General features: G+C 43.6%; 2 protein-coding genes across 8 annotated transcripts in view; one reads left to right on the forward strand and one right to left on the reverse strand.

Annotated features, from left to right (window-relative positions):
* Positions 1-23,080, forward strand: part of RECQL5 (RecQ like helicase 5) — a 39,275-nt gene that overhangs the window by 5,645 nt on the left and 10,550 nt on the right. For all 4 annotated transcript variants that reach the window (XM_026861143.1, XM_026861144.1, XM_026861142.1 and 1 more), the window contains exons 6-8: positions 93-204; positions 2,412-2,574; positions 2,940-3,022. In XM_026861143.1, the coding sequence (XP_026716944.1) occupies positions 93-204; positions 2,412-2,574; positions 2,940-3,022 (358 nt within the window). The remainder of the gene's footprint in view (positions 1-92; positions 205-2,411; positions 2,575-2,939; positions 3,023-23,080) is intronic.
* SMIM5 (small integral membrane protein 5) lies at positions 4,854-21,298 on the reverse strand. Of its 4 annotated transcripts, none has more exons than XR_003399665.1 (5): positions 20,638-21,298; positions 14,482-14,567; positions 12,136-12,289; positions 10,425-10,750; positions 4,854-5,559 (listed from the first exon to the last, which is right to left on the reverse strand). XR_003399665.1 is itself a non-coding variant. In XM_026861149.1 (4 exons), exons 3-4 carry the CDS (start codon positions 12,260-12,262, stop codon positions 10,629-10,631), a joined length of 249 nt encoding a protein of 82 aa, XP_026716950.1. In that variant the 5' UTR covers positions 12,263-12,289; positions 14,482-14,567; positions 20,638-21,298; the 3' UTR covers positions 8,934-10,628. The 4 variants fall into 4 exon arrangements, 2 of the variants coding, with proteins under 2 accessions (XP_026716950.1, XP_026716951.1); XR_003399664.1 differs by having other exon boundaries at positions 4,854-5,562; XM_026861149.1 differs by lacking the exon at positions 4,854-5,559 and having other exon boundaries at positions 8,934-10,750.

A 23,080-nucleotide genomic window follows, 5' to 3' on the forward strand; every position in this document is an offset into this window, starting at 1 on the left:
TTAGCTCACAGTGAGTGCATGGAGGTGGAGAGGAATCCTCTTGTCTCTTTTTTTTGTTGTTGTTGTTTTCTTCCCTCTTTTTCCCTTCCTAGGACTCAAGGCAGCTGATAGGACTTCAATCCAGAATGAATGGATGGAGGAGAAGATTCCAGTTATTGTTGCAACCATCAGTTTTGGAATGGGAGTAGACAAAGCAAACGTCAGGTGTGTGTGAGGCTGTGTTGTGCACCACCAGAGCCTGAAACCTGAGCAGTGGGAAGGGAAAGCCTCAGTCTCTCTGTTACCTGATATATCTCACTAAAATGCCTGATGAACACTTGCTAAAACCCACAAAAACAGAGCTGAGATTTTTTTTTTAATCTTAGAAGCAGCAGAAACAAACCTGGAAGGGTTTTGTAAAGAAATTAAAAACAAGGTACCAGAGCTACTCTCTGCCAGTTATCTTGAAAACCAAGAAAATTGGAGGAATGCTTGTTTTTTGCCACACCCTCCAGGGTTTCAAAAAGAGCCATCTCGATGCAGTCACAGCTGTCCCTTTCACTTCTCTTAGTGGAATAGTTGCTGTTAAAAAGCAGTGGGAAGAAAATCTGCACCTAAAATAATTCATACACCCTCTACTAAAATAGTCAGAGCCAGCTTTTTTTAGATCTCCTTTTGCAATGCAGTGGGGAAAAAATAGTATTCACAAATGGCAATAACCATATAAAAAATGAAGCTCTAGTCCAAGGACAGAAACTTTGCACGTGTTTTCAATTGCCATTCCTCTGGGACTTCTAACTGTCACTGTAATTGCTCTGTGTTAGAATTCCTGCACTGCAGTATAGCTGTGCGGGGTTAGTATCATGAGCTGTGATCACTCAGTAGAGGGTAACTCAAGTGCAGGTCACACAACATCCCCCACAGACCTAATCTTTACTCCAAAATCCACATAAAGCAATTGCTCTGAACACTGTGGGAGAGGGGCAGGACATCACTGAGACAATCACATCAGTTCACAACTCAGCCATCCTGTCTGTGCCACTGTGCTGCCAGAGCGCAGCATCCCAGAGCAATGACAGACTATGACATGCTTGATGCATGTTGCCCAACAGAAATGAGAAGTCTCCTGGGATAGTAGCAGGAGTTAATGACCTGCTGAAACCATGCTGCTCTGTTAGTACAGTAGTCATTAAAAAAGGCAAAGAATAACAAATGTATAGGGCTGCTTGAGAGTGAAATATAGCTGGAATATGCCTGTAATATGGTTGGTTTCCAAGGAATGGAGTTAAAATGACTCTTCACTGGATGTTTTTTAATAGTTTAAGGGACATAATACCCGAGCTCAGGCAACAAGGCACTGCTGCTTAGCCTTTGTGTTGGCCGAGTTCTGAGTTTTCATGTGTATGTTATCAAGAAAGATCTGGTCTGACAAGTTCTGGAGGTGACTCTTTTGGACAAAAGGGAAAACAGAGGTGTCTTTTTCTGACAGAATTTGTTTCTCTCTTCACTGCTAATTCAGTTTTGCTAGAGATTATTTATCAATTCCTTCAGTAAACTTCCTGATGGGTATTAAATGTGTAGGGCTCTGATGCTTCCTGCCTGACCTGTTCCTGGAGTGTCTGTGTTAGAAGAAATGCGTTTGCTTGCTTTTGTCATTTAATCTTTTGCCACACCCATATGCATCATACCTGCCTCTGGGACGTGCTGGTTTTGAAGCAGACTGGTATTTTAAAAATTGGCAGCGTTACTGTACTGTAAAATCCTCTCAACACAGGTATAAGCTGAATCGCTGAATAGTCGGGTACAAGCAGGTTTAAAGCAGTCTTGCAGTGTGAAGTGTTGAAAACCTTCCTTCAGAGATTACATAAAGTTTAGTAATGATTCTACAGTCGTATTTGCTGGCTAGGAAGTATGCCCTCTTCTACAAGTGACCTTGATGACACTGAATTTCCCATTTCCCTTTGTTGGCAAAGAGAAGCGTTTTTCTAAAATTGAGTATTTAAAAAAGCGTTCTGTAACGTTCAAATTGTGTTTCACATAATAAATAGAGCTTTTTTATTAATGCTGTATTTTATGGTAAAATCTCCCAAACTCCTCAGTGTCCTTATTCTCAGTTTTCACAGCCCTACAATCTATGCACATTTGGGGTATTCATGAGCTCATTCTTTTCCATGCATTTGGAGTGACATCCTGCTCACGTGTTGTTCAGATGCATTTGTTTTCTTATAGCTCCGCCGCTTTCCATGTGTTTTATGTGTTAAGATGACTTAAACTTCTGTGTGAAAAATACCTTGCTCTGCTAAATCCTCTGTCTTTTATGCTTTTGCTGCCCTATTTTTTACTGTTGTTGATGTCCACAAAAAACAAAATCATGTATGCAGTGACCTGTGAAACGTGCAGCCTTATGTTTCCTGTTGTCTTATCGCATGCAGATTTGTTGCCCATTGGAATATTGCAAAGTCAATGGCTGGATATTACCAAGAGTCTGGCAGAGCTGGGAGAGATGGGAAGCCATCCTGCTGCCGCCTCTATTACTCAAGGAATGACCGGGATCAAGTCAGCTTCCTGATTAAGAAGGAGCTCTCTAACATCCAAGTAAGATGTGCAGAATAGCATCCACCTGCCTAGATACGTTGCCTTTGCTTTGATCTGGTTTGCATCTTGCCTGCAGCGACCTCTGAACATTCAAAGATGAAATGAGTTTTTCTGGGTCTAGAGCTGTCTGTAGCCCCATTTCAAGGGACAGCAGAAGGGAGCGAAGCAGGAAGGGGAAGAGCTGCCAGATGCAGCTCCAGCTCTGTTAGAGGCATGGATGGGCAGAAGTGTGTAGCAGAGACAGAGTTGTGTCTGTATCTGTTTGCCATATTGATCAGAAAGGTTAGATTTGGTCATCACTAGAGTTACTTTATTTGTTTATATTTAAACTGAAGACTATAGTTATTGTCCTTATCTACTTTCAGGAAAAAAAAGGCACCTTAAAAGAATCTGACAAAGCTGTAATGACAGCCTTTGATGCCATTGTGAACTTCTGTGAGGAGCTGGGGTGAGTGCACTTCTTTCAAACACTGTTTAATATTTCAGAAACCATGCCCTGTCCCTTCCGAGGCACTGTTATGGCTAAGATCTTGCATGTCCAGGACAAAAAATACTGAATGAATCACCCAGTATCTTGCTGTCCAGACTGAGGAAGGTGTCCCTGAGACATCGCTCGCTCACTCCCACCTCTGAGTTAACAGAGATGTTGGTCTTGGAGCCAGACCAAGTGACATGGTGATGTTAAACTCTTAAGCCCTCTGGCTATGAATTTTGCTATGTTCTATCTTAGATGACGGCCTGACTTATTTGCATTTGCTTTTGTTTTGACTCTTTCCTCCTTCACTACATCATCCCTCTTCTAAGGAGACAAACAGATGGCCTAATCAGCATGGGATGGAAACATTTAGATTTAATGTTTCTGTAAATCTCAGGAGCTTCACTCTGCAAAGTACTAGGTATCCATGATTCTCATTGGCCTTAGAAGGAGTTGATGGTGCTTAGAATGTTTCAAAAACAGGCCCAAATTATGGATGTGTCCAATCTAAATGCAGACTAGCAACCGCAACATGCATTGTGCAGGTTTAGTTCATGACTTGTAAGCTGTAATTGTACTAATTGCTATTCTATGGTGGATAAGACATCAAAGCTATAATTTTGCCAGTAAGAAAGTAGTATATGTTCACTAACTGAAAATGGGCAACATGTGTCTTGCTTTCAAGACTGCATTGTGTTTCATTTTTCACACCTGTGTCTAGGGCAACTTTTTTAGTGTGAACGTAACACATACTTCTTTACTGATGCCTTGGTGAGCACCTTGTCTCCTTGTGGTCATGTTTCATAAACCAGTCCTGGTTTTAATGGAGTTGCTCTGGGGAAGTCTTGCTTGTACTGAAGTATGGCACAACACTGAGTCCTGGGGTACTTGAAGGAGCATTTCCTTGCCCAAAGTCAAGGTGATTCTGGGAAGTAGCTACTAGGAGGCTTCTTTGCTATAAGTTTGATCCACTTACTTGGCTAAGCAGCTTTGCTCCTTCTGGTGCATGTTACCAGCTCATAGAGAAAGTGGTCAGATGGCTGTTTGTGTCTGGGTTTTGTATAATCTGAGAGGCAGATGTATCTATCTCTTTAGATGCTAAGCTTAGGAAACCTTGTCTTGGTATCCATTTCTCCTTGAGACTTAAGCTGGTTACTAGCAGAGTTAGTCATGACAGTCACTTCTCTGAGTGGACGCTAGTGCCATAAGAACTGGGCTGGGATCACTGAACTAACCTGCAGAAGCCAGCATCAGTCACAGGGTGTTCCAGGATGGTGTCCCAGGAAAGGCATGAGTTAGGCTCCATGTACAGCATCTCTCACTTCAAGCAAGCTGTAAAGAGCCTGACTGCTCTCTGAAATGAGGACCTTTTCTAGAGTTGCACTGCAGCAGTGAAGCAGTAACTGAGCAAGGACAGAGAAAACATTCTCCTTCACTCAGATAAATAGAAATAGGATTTCACTGGGTACATAAGAGATTTCTGTAAGGGAATATCATTGACCTAATTAGAAGTCACATGTCTCCCACACTTTTTCTTCCCTTTCCCCGCTCACTACATTCTTCCTACTGTATAACACGCCATGTGCATCCCAGAGTTGCATATTGCAGCACCACTGACTGGCTTCCCTGCTCATAACTGTACAGGAGACTAAGATGCTATGTAAAGGAATGCCATGCTGCATTTCTTTTTTACATTTTGAATTAATACAGTTCTGTTTGCTATCCGAACAGTGAAAGCAAACCTGAAACTCTGACCTTTCAAGGTTCCAAATAAGAACAAATAAAGACAGATCGTATGCTGACAGGCAAGTTTTTGCATAGTATATTTAGGCTATTGTCCGAGTATGACAGGATAACAATGGTATAAGCTGCTTTTAGAGAGTGGGTTTAGACAAACCTTTTGCTGGTCAGACTTCCCTGTTCCCCATTTACAAAATGGAGAAAAACAACATGTAAGTGCAGCCACAGAAGACATCTTTATCAGTTTTAGGTGGTGGTTGACTATTTTCCACCTCTAACTAGTGGGTTTGCTTCAAAGATGAAAATCAGGCAGAGATAACATGACTTTGGTATTTGGCTGGTCATGCAGTTCCTGAACACAGACAGCCTTATGTTTGAGTTCACTGTGGACTTGCAGAACAACTTGCTGGCATTGGTGCATTGCTCTTGATCCAGAAATGTTGCATGGGAAGAAATAACCACCCAGGGAGAGACAATGAGAAAGCTTTCCATGAACAACACAATCAGGTTGTAGCTGGGCTGATTCTTGCTTAGCTGCAGGGCTCCAAGTACTGTGTCTCAGCTTTGCTGTTTATGCACCACTGTGTTTGTGCCTTGGAGATGAGCAGCACCCAAAGATGCCAGCAAATAGGAGGAGAGCAATAAAAACAAGACAGAAGGTGCCAATCACCACTAGCCCTCCAAGAGCCCAGTCACTTGTTACAATCCGTCTCTTTAGGTCTTCCAGAACTGAGGATGCCTCTTGTACTGATGACATGTTGGCTTCCACCCTGCTGGAGGTAGACAAGAACAGTATCAGATGTTGGTGTATCCTCTCTATGCTCCCAGCCACAGTCCTGAAACCAGTATCAGCATTATGCCTGCAGGCATCCTTCTTCCAAAATGGAGAGTCACCCTTCACAGAAATGGGAGCATAAACCAGAAGAAAGATAGCTGAGGCATTTCACAATCAGATCAACAGAGATGTAAAGAGGAAAACTTCTGGCTTTACAAGATTTTGGGGGTTGAAAGTTATTTTAATCATAGTTTATCAGTATTTTTAATAATATAGTGTGTCTCCCAGCATGTTCAGTATGAACCCTTCATCTCTATCAACTGCACAGTCTATGCATGAAAGACAAGTATTGAGTGGGAGAACTTGCTCAATACCATTGGAAGAATCCCTAAAAAGGACTTGGGCACTTAAACTCTGGGAACATACTGGAGACTAAATGAACACTTATTTAAAAGCAGACAAAAAGCCAACCAACCAAAAAAAAAATCCCACCAACAATAAGCAAAGATCTTCATGTACAACTTTTTGCCCCCATAGGGCTTAGAATAGTGCAGTTATGTAGAAAAGGTCTCCTGTTAAAAGTTTGCTTTAGTAACACTTTCTGTTGCTCAGCAATAGAAGCCTAAGTTTTCCTCCCATGAAGCTCAGCTCAGTTTAAACTGGGATCTCAGTGGGTTCTAGGCACTTGCTTTTTCACTGATACTTCACATAATGACTTGGCTATCAGCTTTCTAAAGAACATCCAGCATCTCTTTGCTAGCATCTTGTGGTTTTACTAAAGCTTCTCAAGGGAAAGGATGGATTATTTCTCACACTTTCCCTCAAATACAACCATGCAGACTTAATACAGGAAGAGATCTTTGTTATTTTTGAAAATTTCTTTGACTGACTGCCCCTTATATCTGTATCCTCAATATTGTAAGGAAGAGAACTAGCTGTGTAAAGCATATTTTATCCTCAGCAAGCCACACTTGACCATGAGCACAAGATCACGCTTCAGTTTGGTGAAGTTGGGTTTTTTTTTTTCAGCAGCCAAATATATTCAGTTTGTGCTTTATTTTCTGGACTTACGGCAGATCACCATGCCTAGTCTCTAACCAACAGGATTAAAGCTGTTCTGGATAGCTTGCTTTGCCTTTAAAAAAGAGGCAGCCTAGATACTAGTTCTGTAGACCCAAAGGCAGAAACCCTGTGTGACTGTACATCCTAGAAAGTTCCTGTCTCTCGCTAGCCATAGTTAATCTGAAATAGGAGTTGTATGCAATTTTATAAATACCTGAAGCTGTTGTGATTGTAGTAGGTGTTTCTTCTGGTACCTCCTCTGCACCCACTCCGAGAGATCTTGGCCTGTGGAGAGGGACCCCCTTACTGCACCTGGAGACCCACAGAGCTAGTATGGAAGTTGCCTGTTTGTACTGTAGTAAATAATTAACAGCTGACTTTCCTCCCAAGGTGTGGCTAATCTAATCGAAGGCCTTGAGCCCAGTTAAAAAGACCTAGTTCAGCTGCTGCTTGGACATTTCTTCTTCTGTGTGGCTTTATCCATTCATGCACCTGTTCCAGTGCTTGTAAAGGCCCACTGTGCCCTCTGATTGGGGAGGGTTGCAGGTTGTGGTAGAGAGAAGAGGGCTTTGTTTCCTGGATTCTGACCAGATCTGTATTGTAAGCTGTATTAGGAGACTGCCATATCTAAATGAGACTGTGAACAAGCCTGCCCTCCAGTCCAAACTTCATCATGACAGTTTACATGGATCAACTCATTACAGAGTCTTGCACTGCTGTTGGCTGTGGTCAAACTGACTCCCTGTTGCTTTCCTAACTGAAGAAGACCAGAGGGATGGTGCTGGAGAGAGGTGGGAGGGGAGGAGGAGAGTGTGGTGTGTGAGGCTGCCTGTGTGTAAAAGGAAACTCATTTTTCACAAGCCAAGCAAATCACTTTGAAACCAGAGGCATGATGTTACAGAATAGAAGCTATTCCATTAAGCTGTCAATAGAACTTCAACCACTTCTGCTGGAGAGCCTAGCCTGAGTCTCTTTTAGGTTCCTCAGGGTAAGAAACTATTTCAACACTTGTATCATCAGGACTGATGTAACTGTATTCCCTTGTGGTTCCTTCTAGGCTCACTCAGGCTTTCATAACACATACAGAAGTTGCTGTGTTAGAAGCAGTCTTGCCTTAGCCTGTGCTCTTTGGAATCTCTTTCTGCTTTTTGAAACAGAGAGGATCCATCCTCACTAGTGCTCAGGGCATTCCAAGTTCCTTTATGTGGGTAACCACTAAAGCCAAAACCACAAAAGCTTGTGTGAGTGGTGAGCAGGGACCCAGAGACTGGCACGTTTCTTGTCAACAGAAACTGAAAAGCTGCAGTAAGATGGGGATTTGCTGGGCATTGTTCAGGCCAACCTGATCTATCTACCTGATCTATTGAGAAGGCATCAGACCCAGCCCAGGCAAGCAATTGGCCTACCTAACTACCAAGTACAGGACTAGTCCAGCTGAGTACAATGGTGTAAAAGAGTACAAAGCAGAACACTAGGCCTGTGAGGTCCAGGCAAATATGTAAAAATAGGTCCAGGAACACCTCCTCTATTTAGAGAATTGCTTCATTTTCTCTCTCTTTTTTTTTTTTTTTTTTTTCCCTTTAACAGTGCTGTGTTTATTCTCCATTTCTAATTCAGGAACTTGCAGTGATAAGACAGGAGCCAGTTCTCTTGTCCCCTGCCAGATATCTGCCAGTGGTTTAACTTGTGACACCGCTGGAAACATGTATTTGTAGCTTTTCCTGTTGAGATAAGGCCTGGCAGCTTGTTCTAGTGACAGCAACCTGTCAGTCGTTGGTGTGTTTCCAGCCTGCTGAGTTTCCTCCTGACTGTTAGCACAGACTGGATCCATGTGGCTGAAACATTTCTCAATGGGATTCTGTTAATTCCTGTAGCTGGCACTGTGTAGCACTGGCTGGGAAAAGAAAGTAAGCTCTGTCCTTTCACAGGTCTGGTGACTTAGACACAGAAATGTCTTGAGCCTGTCTCCTGTAGAAGTTCAGAGACTTCCTATATCACCTTGATTGCCACTTGTTTGTGAGTGAAATGAGCAAAGACATATCTGACAGAGGTTAGGGTGATGCATCCTCTGATTGTTGGTTAGAGTAAATTGATGCCACGTTTGATCTTATCCTACCCTAGTGTATTGATGGGGAGTGAAATCTTTGGGACAGCGTAATAAAGGTGGTGCTTTCTTAGTCTTAGTGTAACTGTGCATGCAGTAGCTCATTCTAGTGCAGCCTTCTGTTGGCAGTTGTCAAGTTGGAGCTCAAATACTTACTTTTCAAGGAACATTCTCATCTGCTGGAAAGTTTTGAATTTTTTTTTCTCCATTTTTAGACCATTCTCTGTGTCACTAGCTGCAGATATATTCCAATGTGCAGTCGCACAAAAATGCAAATACCTAAATCTAGTTTCTTTGCAAAAATTAAAGTGCATTAAATACATAAGAAGTTACTGAAGTAATGTGCTTTTTACTAATTTGGGTGTACGGATCAGAGAAAGTTTTCTTTACAAAGTTTTCATTTTTTTGGCCCTTCTGAAGTGTTAAGAATGTTTAGAAGTCCACTGTTACAAACTTGATGACTGTTTTCTCTAGCTAGATGTTTGCTCTGTTATATACATGTGTAATCCTTTTGACTCCTCTACACTTAGCAGTTGGAATACAAGGGTAGAAGATGACTTATCTATATGCATGTAACTTTTTATACCTTCTCATAAAGGTGATTGGTTTCACATTTGGGGCTGAAAGGCTAATGGCTTAGAGTTAGGTGCAGTATGATCTTCTGTTTGGCTGTCCCAGTTATGAAAGTTGTGGCCTGCACCATAGCCTGGTACTTACATAAATCCTTTCCTGAAGTTCACTGAAGTGTAAACCAAACATACACAGTGGCTGTGGCATGAAAAAGGGATTTATTTGCACTTGCTAACTTCAGCCATACAGCCTTTTCTGGGCTCTGCTTTGTCACAATGCCCGCTGTCAGCAGCTGCATGTATACCCTGAAGTGGTGGTTACCATCTTGTATGACTCCTCTGAAATGCCTTTGTGTATGCTAATAAACATACCGTAGGCATAATGTTTATGTCCACTAAAATAAACTGCACAGAGTGCAGGGAGTCAGGCAGACAGGTCTCTTGAGTAAGGATAGGGATTTGTTCATCTGGAACTCCCATGCTCTGTACATACCACTCACCTGCAAGAAGCAGTAGAGCAGAACCACATGGGGGATAGGGACGGAGCACATTTAGCAGCAGAACAATCAAATTAAGACATATCATTTGTGAGTTTTTCCCTTTTGCCTTTGTCTTTCTGTTTCCAAAGGGTATTGCACGTGATCTGATTTTTTTTCTTTGGCAATTTCACATCGTTGTAACACCAATGACACAAAGCAGGAAGCATTTGTTACCAGCTGTACTCGGAGCCTCAGCTGGCATGTCTCAGTAGGTCCACGGTTTGTTGTTTTCAGCAGACATCTCCACTAAATGTCTGTTGTAGATGGCTTTTAAAAGAGCAGGTTTGGGCTTGATCCAAGATGTACTGAGTATGTGGACTTCCCCGTAATGTCAGGTGTGTTTTGGCAGCGCTCAGCACTGTCCTGTGGCATTAGCCACTTGTGAAGAGAGTAGGTGCTGCCTAGTGTGTGGCAGGGTCCGTGTTCTCTGCTTTGCTCTGTGGCTCCGTGCTCACAAAGGGAGTCCTTGGCTGGCCCAGCTGCAGGGCTGTCATTGGGAAAGCCTGTCTGTTTTCTCAGCAGCATGTGTCCAGGCACCCCCACCCCACCCCAGAAGAGGGAGACAGTGATGGTAAAGGAGCATTACCTTTCTGGTAGCACCACGGAGCTCAGTAGTGGCCGTCACAGAAAGAAGGAATTCCATGCTGTGATTTCTGGTCCTCTGAGTCATATTAATTAATATTGTTATTGCCATTTTCAGTGAGCTAGTGTAGGCAGGCATTCCCATAGGACTGAATCATGATGTCCGTGCATGTCCTTCATAGTAGGTTGTGTCACCTCTTGTTGTACTTCATGAATGGGCAGTTGGGCGGACTTGGATCTTCCTACGTCTGTGGTCAGGATGTCTGTCACAGCCACAGCAGCTGTAGCAGCAGCAACTGCAGGCAATGATCATGAGCACCAGAACAGTAACTAGAAAGAGAAGCAGAGGATATTGCTTTATGGTGTAGGAGCAATCATTGCAGAGTAACCCTATGTCTCCTCCAGGTTGTTCAGTGAGCAATAGAATGAACAAAGCCTGCTTTCTTGCCAATATTTTTTGCCTTATATCCCACCTCCCTCCTCCTAAGTTCCTGCTCCCTTGTATTAGTTATCCATTTAATCTGGACAGTCATTACTGGATATTTCATGATCATAAGAGCTAGGTACCAAACCACGTGGGGTATATCCTTACCTCCCTAACGGGCTGTTGTTCCGGAGCTGACATGCAGTAACTAAGTGGAGCTGCATGCCTGGAAAGGATGGAGATCCCGGATCTCGCCATAGTTGTGTCAGAAGCAACTTGAGAGGATTTGGTTAGTCAAACCAGCAGTTGCATTTCTGAAGAGTGCATGCAGTGTACCCTTCAATAAGGATAGATATTTGTGACTGGTTGACTTTACTCTTTCTTATGTATTTAGCTTGAAAAAATGGATACTTCAGATGCAGGGTTTTGTTTCACAAAGCAGTGGTCTAACTTACTGTTATTCTACACTAGGAATAATGGTTGGTGTTAGGAGGGATATTTTCATTTATCTGGAATAGAAAAGGACGACATGTTTAATCCTGCAAAACAAAGGAGTGCGTGAACGGGCACGTGGGCGTGCACGTGTTCCTTAAAAGTCTGGAGCTGGGCTGCCAGGTTACTGGACCGGTGAGGAACCAGCTGTAGGTATGAAACAAATAAAACAGCAGGTGTGTCTTTCTGAATTCCAGCCCAGGGAGGAGTGTCCAGGCTGGCTGTACACCCTTCCTTCTGGCTGGGAGCAAAGTGTACCACTTTGAGGGGCAGGGTCTGCCTTCCTTCCTGCTTGTTTTCCCACTGTCTGAACAAACTTCATGCCCCTTGATCAAGCAGCTCTCTGTTACTCCTTCCGTGCCATCTCCACACAGAGCAGCAGGAGGGATCTTGCAATTACCAGAGGAGAATAAACAGGCTCATCTGAAGCATACTGGCTTCCACTGAATTGGGCACAGGAAGGACACTCAGAGTCTCAGACTTTAAGTGTCTCCTGCGGCAGCGAGATGCCCTAACACTATTAGTCATAAACTGTGTCCTATGCATCAAAACACTGCAGCAGCTCTGGGTTGGTTAAATACTGCTGTTTAAATTAATGCTTAAATATGAGAGCTTTGTTGCTTATTATGCTCTGCATGCATGTAGAGATACACACTTAGTATTAAAAAATTACCTCAAAATTAAACTGGGAAAACAACTGCCAACAACTCTGACCCACCAACAACGATTGTGGAGCAAGCTTCCCCTGTAGAAGAGCAGAGACATTCTGATACCCCTTGGCCTCCACCAGTAAACTCACCGATAAACAGAAGAACCACACAAAAGGACACAATCTCCACTGGGTCAGCCTTGGGCAGTTTCTGGAGCTTAAGGAGAAACTTCTCACCAATGGTTTGCATTTCCTTCAGAAAGCCTTCAGATGACATTCTGGCTCAACCTCTCCAGGCTTTATGCTGTAGAAGAACCAAATAGAGAGGAAACCTTTTAACTGACTAATGCTAGGAAGCTGCCAGCCTTCTTATAGAGCTGGTGATCACAAGGAAAACAAGTTTATCTGGTCTCAGTCCTTGCTCCCAGTAGCTAAGGTGGAGGACTATTAATTGTCTACATGTTCTGGCACTGTTTAATTTCAAAATCTGCCTCTGAGGGTATTTTTGTTTGCTTGAGCAAAAGCAAAATGGTGTTTCCTCTAAAAGGACACATTTCAGCAGGCATAGAGTTAGAACTGGACAGTGCCTGCTCTTTGCTTTCACCCAGTGAAAGTAATTTTTTTTTTTTCCAGTTGTGCTAACTTGTTCTTCCAAAAAGAAATGTATTTCTAACTTGACTTGAATTCCAAATGCTGAACTCTGGTGGTACATAGTTTTCAGTTGTGTTTTACAAATTAACACAAAGTAGATTCCCTTGAAGACTTCTCACACTTTCAGCTACCGAAAGCCCCTTCAAGAACTAAGGCACTTACTTCAACACCTCACTACAATAACCATTAACAATGTTTTATCAACTAGTTTTACTGAATGGTGATATTAAGAGCTAAAGTCTGCATTCAGTGGGGACAGCTGGATGCTTTCCAAGTTCTTACAGATGACTGCAAATTTTATATGGTAACTAAATGTAGCTTTTTTTCTTTTAAGCCACAGTCTGTTCTAATTGAGTAATATATGAATTGAACAGTGGACGTCCACCAATCACTGCTGGTGATGAGCAAAGCAACAGCCCCTGGATCTGTCAGAGAGATACTTCATTATGGAACTAATCCCTCCTGCCCTGTTCAGTAATCTTATACCTTTATTCTCAGAACGATCACCAGGAATTATTGTTACTTCAAAATATTATTAGTCTAGTCAAAGTTAGGTGCCTTGGTTTTGCCAGCAATATTTGCTGTTCTTTTGCCCCGTGAGCAAGATTTTGGAAGGCACTGCTTGCATGAGAGCTATGGAAGTTCAAATTTTACTTCAGTTAGTAACTGGAATAGGATATTGTTGAGAAATATCCATAGTTTCACCTAAAACAAGTGTCTGGACAGGTGAACACTTGGATGGATTATAACTCTTACATCATTATTATATCAGAATGTACTAGCTTGTGTCTCTTGTAATAGTCAACACTGTTTTAGGACTTGAACACTGCAATTCAATATCCTAGTCTTGCTGATAACACAAAGCCATGTGATCAAGACATTACTTCCAGAATAAGCCAACCAGTTCATAATTCCACATCTGGTTTGGTTACTCAAACAAATGGATGCTTGGAGTTCAGTTTTTCTAAACACACTGAGGACGGAGAGACCTTGGCTGTTTCTTTGCATGCTGGGCTTAAATACTGCAGTGCCAAGTTAAATTACATTTTGTATGTTTATGCAATTCAAAAAGGGTTTTCTTTGTTCCTTTAAATCCAAGCTAAGGAATAAAAATCTGAACCAGCTGGTTTCCTAGGGATGGGTGTGGATGGAAAATCTACATCTACAGAAAGTTCTCTGTGCAACTTAGCAGGGAGGCATAGCTATGGCCTTTTGACCTGAAAGGGTCACTTTTGAGACTAGGGTGAAAAAGTTCCATCCAGATGATTGCTGTACCCCAAGCGAGCTGCTCAAAAAATGGCTGCTTTATCCTTTGCACAGTCCTGTGGGATTGTGTGTCCAGCAGGTTTCCAGTTTTGTTTCAATTCCAAGAGATGGTGGTGCAGGCAGAGGAGAAGTGATTTATATTTTCTGCTCTTGGCTCTAGAAGAAAAACTTTTTTTAAAAAGTAAGTATTTCTGGCTTTAACATTCTGAAAATGTTTGTTCCCTTTGGAGGTGTTTCTGCCTGCCCAGGAGCTCTCCTAATAAGGAATATGCTGTAACCTTTGTGCCATGCTTTGGGCTGCACCAGAAGCAGCAAGTGTAAGAGTCAAGGTTCTGAAATTTGGGTGTATGGTGTAAAATTACTGATTAGGATTGTAGAACTCTACGTGGATTAGCCAAGTGCCTAGCCTAAAACGATAAGAGCTTGTCTCAGTAATGGACATTCCTCTGCCTATGGTACCTGATCTGGAGCTAAGGAAGGAGGTTTTAGTCTAAAAATTGCAAGGAATGTTGCTTGTTTACCTTAGTTTGAACTTCTTGAGGACAAAGTTTGATGTTGGTGGTGCAGTCACCAACCTACCTGTGAGGAAGCAAATGTTTTTCTGCTTGACTGCACTTCTGACTGCCCACTGGTTCAAAGGGCTCTTGCTGCTTTGCGATTTCTGCCTGTGGAGTGTAGCAGAACGATGAAGAATAAACGACTTTAAAAAAAAAAAAAAAAAACAACAAAAAACAAAAACAAAGTAAAACTCCTCCAAGAAAGCTAGTTGTATTCATGGACTTCTGTATCTTCTATTCTACTAGTGATGTAAAATCTTTGGTCAGGGCTAGTTTTGATTATGATCTTTTTCCAACTGATTTCAACAGAATCAAGATCTTACCCTAGAGATTAGCATAAAGGTAAGGCAAGTGCTGTGTAACTTAAACTAAGTTGGTTTATGCATCTGCCTTATCTTCCTCATGTACAACACAACAGTGATGATGTTACTTACAGATTTCAGAGTGGAGCCACAGTAATTAATTCCTTTTCATTTATTATAGTGTGTTCAGGTAAGCTCCTGGTCACCAACAGTAGTAAAGGCCAGGCAGTGCAGGATATTTGGCTGAAGCAGTAACTGTTGTGATTATTGTTAAAATAGACAAGTCTTGAGAGATTTGAAACGTAAGGCTGTTTGTCTTAATTGACAGTTTACTTTTGAAGACTGGAGTGCTGTTCTAGAGCCTAGAACAGCCACCCAAGTTAGCACCTCACATGTTCTGTGTGGTTTGGAGCAAACATAATTGTCTGCCAGTGTTCTTCTCAATTGGGAACTTCTCCTTGCTCATTGTCCCTCCTCAAAACCACATCCACTGAGGATGGGAACCCTCCAGAGCAGAGGAGACATGGCTGTTAGGACAGTAAATCTGAAACATGTTACTATGCTGAATGACCACGGTGCAATGCAGTGTTCATAGTGTGTTGTCAGACTAAAGTAATGAACTTTTGCTCTATAGCTATAGTTAGAGATCATTTGAAGTGAAAATAGGGTGAAGAGAGGCAAGATGAGAAACACGTGGAAAAAAACGTGAACACAATGGTGATGTCTTGTGACAGGCAGTTTGGAAGTTCCTGCTGGGTTGGTGTGGCAACCTGAAATTTGTGGTTGTTCTTTTAAAAAATAACTCATCTATCCAGTGTTGCCAGTGGGACTAGATCATCAGTTCTTTCTGCCTTCCGCTATGTTACAAGGCCTGGCAGGGGAGGGAATAAAACAAATCTTCTAATTTGGGTTTATTTGGTTTTGAGGAGAAAAAAAGCTGAATTTGCCATGTGTTATGAGTTGTTAGCCTTGAATGAAAAGAGAGAGCCCAGTAATAATGGAGGGGGATGCCTGATGTCTGCAGGTGTGCTGCTCAGCAAAAGGATTAGATGACCTTTTAAAACCAAAGTAGTATGTCCTATGTTTAGGGCTTCTGTAGATTTAGATTCCCAGAAAGTGCTAATGCTTGTTTTTAATGCAGATTAATCTTGCTGTGCCCCTGAATAAAGCTGTGAAAATTGCCATAATAGCATTGAAATTATCTTTCTGAACTGTTCTAATGGACTTAAGCCATATTGAAGCACTCAAAGAAGTTGGCAGCTCAGCCCTCTCGAGAATAAAGCCATTAAAAGGCCTCAATCTAGACATTCAAGAGAAGAGCCTTGGCCAGGGTTTTGTTGTACTGTGAGCTGGCTGTGTTTTGTAGCTTCCAAGCTTCAAGCAAGAAAAAGCTTTGGGATAACCATGTAAGGTGAGGTCCCACATCCTTCTGCTGCCATAGGCTAGTCAAGTTGCTGTATTTCGGAATTGATACAAATTGGTTGGGTGGTTTTGGTCTGACTTTGGTTTGGAAAAGTTGTTGGTGTCTACACAGGTGCATCAAAAATTGAACTGTAGGGAGTGGGTGAGCTTCAGTTTACTGCTGAGGAATGAGACGCTTGTTTAGTCATAACCCTGGTGGCATTTGATCAGCCTATTTCCGTGCAAAGAACATGAATTTGAGTTTGTGGTTTAGCCCCAGGACTGGAAGTTAGTAAATGCAGGCAGTCTTCCTGGCCTGCCAGTGATGCTTACTGGTTGTGTCACTGGGGATAAATCATCCTATCCCTCTGTTGGGTGACCTCATCTCTGCAAAGTGGTGGAACATGTAACCACCATCAGATGTTTGTTTGTTAATTGTTGCGTGTCCAAGTCTCTAACATGCTATGAAATGTTTAGATAGAAAGACAGTCCCTGGTTTTGTTACAGTTACAAAATGAAATGGCCTTTGCTTGCTAACCGCTTGTTACATTCAGTCACTGAGCCCATTCAGGATGAAAGTAGATGAAAGCATGGCTTCCACTCTTGGTTGCTCCTTACCCAGCCATGCTCTGCAGTTTTATTTCTCTTGACGTGATCCCAATCCATTGGTTTTACTGTGCTCCCTCTGGAATTTTTTGTTTGCATGGGTTGTTGCTATATGTAAAAATGGAGACGAAGCTTTGGAGGGGGGAACCTGTTGGTGGTGCCCTGAAGCTGCCAACACCTCTAGTCCTAACATGTCCCAGTGAAGGTGAGCTGGGTATCATCCACTGTGCCCGTTGCCCTTACAAAGTGTGACCTCCTGGAGGTGCCCAAGCAAGCAGAATGCCAGGGCAACATTCTCATTGCAACATTGTCTTTTTCCCAAGACTGTGGCAGTAGAGAACAAATACTTCGTGTTGTTCTTATTCAGACAAGTCAAATAAGTTGGTTGAAAGTGGACCAATAATAGGATGGGAAGCCTGTATAGATTGTGGTAGTTTACTTGGCAGGAAATCTTAGAAGGCAATCCCAGCCTCGTGGAGGGAGAGTGCTGAGCAGCTGAAGGGGAGAGGATGCTTTTTATTCTGGTCTAAAACTTTAAAATAAACTCTCACTGTATTTGGCCACTTTCTTAAGAACATGAAGGCTTGGCCAGTTCCTACACCTACCAGCTTTGTTCTGGGTTCCTGAAGCATGCTTCTGATTTTGTATGGTTAAGGTCTGCAATGCTTCCTGTCCTAAAACACTGCAGGGCTGCTAGGTGTTGTTACAGCTTAGATGCATTTTGGCAGAACATGTAATAATTCCTGTATGATTGTTTATTGTTCTAAGTTTGTAATGTAATTCTGAGATTAAAAGGGCTATAGAAATGCAGTCATATTATCAGTGCATGGTTTTCCCTCATCATTGTTAATGCAATGTTTGCTGCCATGACTGTAGTTGACCAGCCATGTGAATCTTATCTATAGTTCACAGACAAGCCCTTTTTTCCTAAAAGGGGAGCTAAAGGAGTCTGACAGACCTATAATTCATTCCCAAGTAGATGAAAATAGTTTCAAGTATCAAGAGAATTCAGTCTTTTAACAGCACACACCCAAACTGGTAAATTGCAGCTCAGTGGCATGGGAGAAAAGCTTTGACTTTGTCAGCTGGTCTGGAAAAGGCGCCCATACATTCTTTCAGATTATAAAGCTGCCCTGGCTGGGTAGCCATTTGGCTGGAATACCCTGTCATCTCCACCAACCACTATTTGGAGATTGGTTTTGAGGCAGCACCATAAATGTTCCTGCCCTCCCCTACAAGCTAATATTAGATTAATATAAAAATGCACTGAATTCCCTGTAGTAACAGTTTCAGTAGCTGAGGTACCCACTGGGGCACTGAACTGAGAGTCTCCACACCTCTACAGAACACCCTGTTTTTTTCCAGTCCATCCCACAAACAAGTCCACAAAACCCCATGAGATAATTCCTCACTACTAGTCCCATTTCTAAGTGGGGAAACCAAAGCACAGAGCCATCCAGTGAAAGGAAAAGGTCAATTTTAAAAATAAACCTGTAGCTCTTCTACAAGAGAACTTTTTTTAGGGTTGCTGATGCTTGAATCTAGCCTGAACATCTATTGCAATATTAGCAAAATAACCATTTCCCAGGAAGCTGACAGGTAGCTGCATGCCTGTGAAAGCCTTTTGAATAGCTACTTCACAAATATACTGGGATCTGTCAGTAGTTTGGTGTTTGAGGTAAGGCAGCTGGAGTCCCCTGGGAATGCTGGAAACACTTCCATCTTCTTTCAGTCCCCTCTGTGCCCTGTCCTTGGCTGGTCTTAGACCTACAGGTCTCGTAAATGATATAAATTTTTGAGTTTTTTGAAATATGCTGGTCTAATCCTAGTAAAGATGCCATCTGGGTGTAGGAACTCAAAACTGAAGGCTACAACAGCTGCTTCCTCAGAAGAAGCTGGTAGAATCCGTATCAGCTGTAGTTGCGCGGGGTGGTGGTGAGAGCCTGTGTGGAGGTGAGGGGTGGGTGCTGCTCTCCTTTCCCAGCTCTTTGAGTCCCTGCTGTCCAGTGTGCAGCTCTGCTCACTGGCCCACTGCAAGCTGTGCGGGTCAGGGGTTTGTGTTACAGAAAGGATCTGCTCTACCAAACTTGGTTTATTTTGTACCTCCACTCCTACAACAGCTTTTGCATTGCTGTCAGGCTGAGGCCCGTGCACTATGACAGCTGCAACACAAGCCATGTCCTGCTTTGTATCCAGACATGTGTTTCATATTGCTTATTCCCCCCCGCTGCATATGTACAACATGGCTGCGGCTGGACAAGCCCCCAGCCAAACCCATTAAGATTTTCTCTTGGCGAAGAAAACTTGGCTTGTTTTTCTCTCTCCCTCCCTCCCCTGCCCTTCTCCCTTGCTCCTCCCTCCTTCCCTTTTTTCCCCCCCCTAAACTTTGTTTTTCACGTACTTTGAGAAACCATCTTAACTGCAACAAACAATCTAGAGAGACCCTTCATTAGCAGGGTGGAAACTTCCCTCCATCCCCTTTGAACCTAGGGCTAGACTGGAGGCGTTTGGGTCTTAACTACCAGAACCCACACAGGCAGTTCCAATTTGGTGTTTATACAACACGTAGGTCAGAAAGACCTGCCCTCCCTTCCACATTAATGGGAATGGAGAGAAGTGGAAATACCTGATCCTTAACATTCCTCCCTACAGGCATGTGTAGGATCAGGAAGACATCTTTCTGTGAGAACTGGCTTTCTGCCTCTCTCTCTACCCATTTGTAAACAGCTGACTGTCCATGCGCCTCCTGGAAGAGGCAAGGGGTCCCAGCTCTGTGCTAAGAGCTGCAAGAGCTTCCAAGCTGAGTAATCGGCTTCATATGGCAGAAAATGGGGCTTTTATGGGCTGTCCCCTTGCCAGCCCCCCCTTCCCGTACCCAGCAGCAAAGCGGAGATGGGAGCACAGGTTGTGGGACACCACTCTATGTAAAACCAAGGCTTGGACTCGATCTTAAAGGTCTTTTCCAACCTAAATGATTTTATGATTCTGTAATTTCATGGATTTAGGGGATCCTTTTCCTCTTCCTTTCTTTCTCACTGCATTCAGACCTGATGGTCTCGTTACTGCAAACCACAGACGATGTATGTATGTGTTCTCTCCAAGCAGTGGTTTCTCATGCTGTTTTGACTAGTAAACCAGCATCTGTGCCTGATAACGCTAGCAGATTCTTTCCTTAAAATGCTCTTGTTAGAAGCTGTGTAAAATCTGTTTATTTCTATTGGACACAGATGCTTAACTTGCACAGTATGCTAGTTCCCCAACCAGGGTTTGTTTTCCAAGCTCTCTGTTTGCTTCAGGATTTGGGGGATAAAACTTAGCTCCAGCTGGGAGGAGCTCTGGAGAAATGCTGTGGCTGGCACCCACTTGGTCTCACATGCTCTTGCCTGCGCTGGCAGCTCCTCGCTAATGGCACACACACTACTCACACGGAGGAGCAGACCAGCTCTCTTGCCTGCACTAAGCATTCATATATCAAGTCATCAGTCTGGTGAGTGCCCTCTGCTAGAGCTACTTATCAGCTAAGGTCACATTCCGTAACAGCAACAGAAAAAATGAGCAGACAGCCTTTCTAATCAGCAGAGAAGTTGCTTACTCCTGCTCTGACTGTGGAAGCACTGCAGGACTGCTGGCTGGCTCCTTTTGTTAGCGGTTCGGCAGCAGCGCAGCTTTCTGCAATCCTATTAACAGCTTTTCTCTCACCACCTTAGCTCCTGAGTGTCCCTTGCAGACAAATTGAGGCTAGCAAGCTCTGCTCAACGGCTAATTCCGCAGCTCACCAGACAGAGAGCTACAAAACTCCGGCTACTTGCTAACTAGCTGAATGTTAAGGTGCTACGGTTGACCGACCACCAGCAATAGCTCAGCCTTACCCCAGCCGCGCCACGAACTCTTCTCCTCCTCTTGTTGTTCTGTCTTCTTAAACTTTCACGTCATCTCTCCCCTCATCCTGGCTTGTGTCTCGCTCCTCGCTCGGCTCCTCTCTGCTCTGCTGCTGACAGCCAGCTGTTGTCTCTGCCTTTTTTTTGTTATTGGTTGTCCTGGAGATACGAAGTTTCGTGTTACATGTGTGCCAGAGAGGGAGGGCGGGCGGCGGAGCCTCCCCAGGCTGAGCCAGCCGCTGGTGCAGGCGCCCGAGTGCCACCACTTGTTGCTCGCTTCCTCAGTGCATCTCCTCCGAGCAAGGTCTTTTACTTTTTTTCCTTTTAATTGCAGCTCTTTTTGGAGTGAGACTTGAATTGATTCTCTCCTTGCGATAGTTTGGGTGTGTGGTAAAACAATTAACTTTTCTTTACGTTGCCCAGTTTCCTTCGGACTCCCCGGGGAAGGAGCTTTTCTTCTGTGTTCTCTGAAGGGGCAGAGCACGAAATCGCAAGGACGGTGCAGCACGGTCTGGCACTGACGGGACAGGGATGATGCTCCGTGCCCTTGACCAAATCATTTACTCTCTCGATGCCGTGGGTTTTGCTTCTTGCATTCTGGGGACAACTGATACCCTCTGTCTTGTCTCAGGGGGCTGTTGAAGTTCAGATGATATTACAGAGTCCTTCAGACAGGTGCATAATGATAATTTCTCATCAGCCTCATAATTTGCTCTTCTGTTTGATAAAGCTCATTAAGTGGCTTTTGTTCAGCAACTGGCATCTATGTAACTAATTTGTCCTCATATGATTTTTGTCTTTTTTTAATGCTTTCATTTCTGGCTTAATTCCAAGACTTGCTGGGGTTTTTTTAGGGGGAGCTCTTCTGCAACTGTGTTCTCTTCCTTGGCTCATACAAGAGAATACTTTTTTCTGGTGTATTTTGGGAGAGGCAAAGCTTCTTTTGGAATATGTGACTTGTTTCTTCTGTGACCATCTGCTTCTACTAATTGCAGGAGTAGGGCTCCTGCTTTAGCTGGGGTACAAAAGCAAGGAGTACCAAAAGGAGGCATGGTGCAAGCAGCCGTATGGTCAGTTTAGCGCTTTCCTGAAATGTATTGCCACAGATAAAAACATGTTAGTAAACTGGATTGTTATTTGCTCTTCATCTTACCCTATGATGTCATATCAGGGTAGGATGTCTCAAATGAAATAAATGGTTTTCTTTAGACATCTTAAAGACCAGTGGTCAGGTCATACATACTCCCATTGAAGAGTGGAGGAGGCGGTTAATAGAGTTGCCTATTTAAAAGATTAAATCATTTTAGGACATGTGTAATAATACAAAGTACCATTAATTTATGTAAATCAGCTCTCTATCTTGTGGACATCAGTTAGGTGCTTGTGTGACCCGGGAAGTTTTCTTACCACGTGTCAATGCATAACTAACTGTGTTTCAGGACCTCTTGTGCTCAGTTAAGCATTAATCTTGTGTTTACCCCCAGCATCCCTGTTGGTAACTCTGGTTTTGGCCTTCTGACTTGATTTACAGGACGGTAATCTTAGTTCTGCAACTGAATTTCCGTTATGACCCAACTCATGAGCACCGTTGGCTAAAGTGGGGATGTGGCCCCGATTTGGGTAATTCTGCAGGAAGATGCAGGCAGTTACAGGAGGCTGGATGGAAAGGGCTTGGCTTTATGAGCCTTATGGGTTAGAAACTAGAACTCCAAATTCCAGTGACTTCAGAGCTGATCTCTGCTTCAGGCAAAGCCTTCCCTTGGGGCATCTCTCTTGTTTGCATTAAGGGACAGAGGTATGTGTGGATGTCCCTCCCCAGCATAAGACTGCTGAGCAGGCTGTAGGAGTGAGGAGAGGGCCTGACCATTACTGTATGCCTCGGTTAACTCTAATACAGATCAGTGCGTGCGAGAGAAAGAGACATGGACTAATGAGAATGCCTGCCTGTTTTCTTTTGGGGAGACAAAAAGCTGACTCGCAGCTCGCTGACATTTCTATAGTCACGTTGCATTGGCAGGACAGGCAGCACCAGCAGTCCTTTTGGAAAGGCAGGACAAGGGGATCGAATGTGTTGTCCCCATCCTGGTCCCCCCACCCTTCCCCACCATGTGAAAGGAGCTCTTTGAGTGCAAGAGGAGAGCGAGTCAGTGCGGCTCCGCGGGGGGATATAAAGCCAGCTTTGTAGTAGCCCTCTAAGCTTTCAGTGCCCGACACCGTCCAGTGCAACCCTAGGCTGGTGCAGCCCGCCTTACCTGAGCAGCGCCAGGTCCTTCGCGCTTCAGCACACCCATTTCATTGCTATGGCGACAGTAATCTGTAACCTGCTGCTTTGCTGCCTCACTCGCTCTTCGGCTTGGCAAATTAACCTCCCAGGCCGTGGGAATGAGTGAGCCAGCTGCCGCCGTAGACCCTTGCGGGGTTTGTTTGTGATGCT

The sequence above is a fragment of the Athene cunicularia genome (assembly GCF_003259725.1).
Source record: "Athene cunicularia isolate RWA chromosome 18 unlocalized genomic scaffold, athCun1 chr18_part1, whole genome shotgun sequence".
Taxonomy (NCBI): Eukaryota; Metazoa; Chordata; class Aves; order Strigiformes; family Strigidae; genus Athene; species Athene cunicularia.

What these genes read in the sequence shown, in the direction of transcription:
- SMIM5 (XM_026861149.1), bottom strand. Translation starts at nt 12,262, where the DNA reads ATGTCATCTGAAGGCTTTCTGAAGGAAATGCAAACCATTGGTGAGAAG. An exon ending in TGTGGTTCTTCTGTTTATCG is followed by an intron (nt 10,751 to 12,135) that starts GTGAGTTTACTG and finishes TTCTCTTTCTAG; the next exon opens with TTACTGTTCTGGTGCTCATG.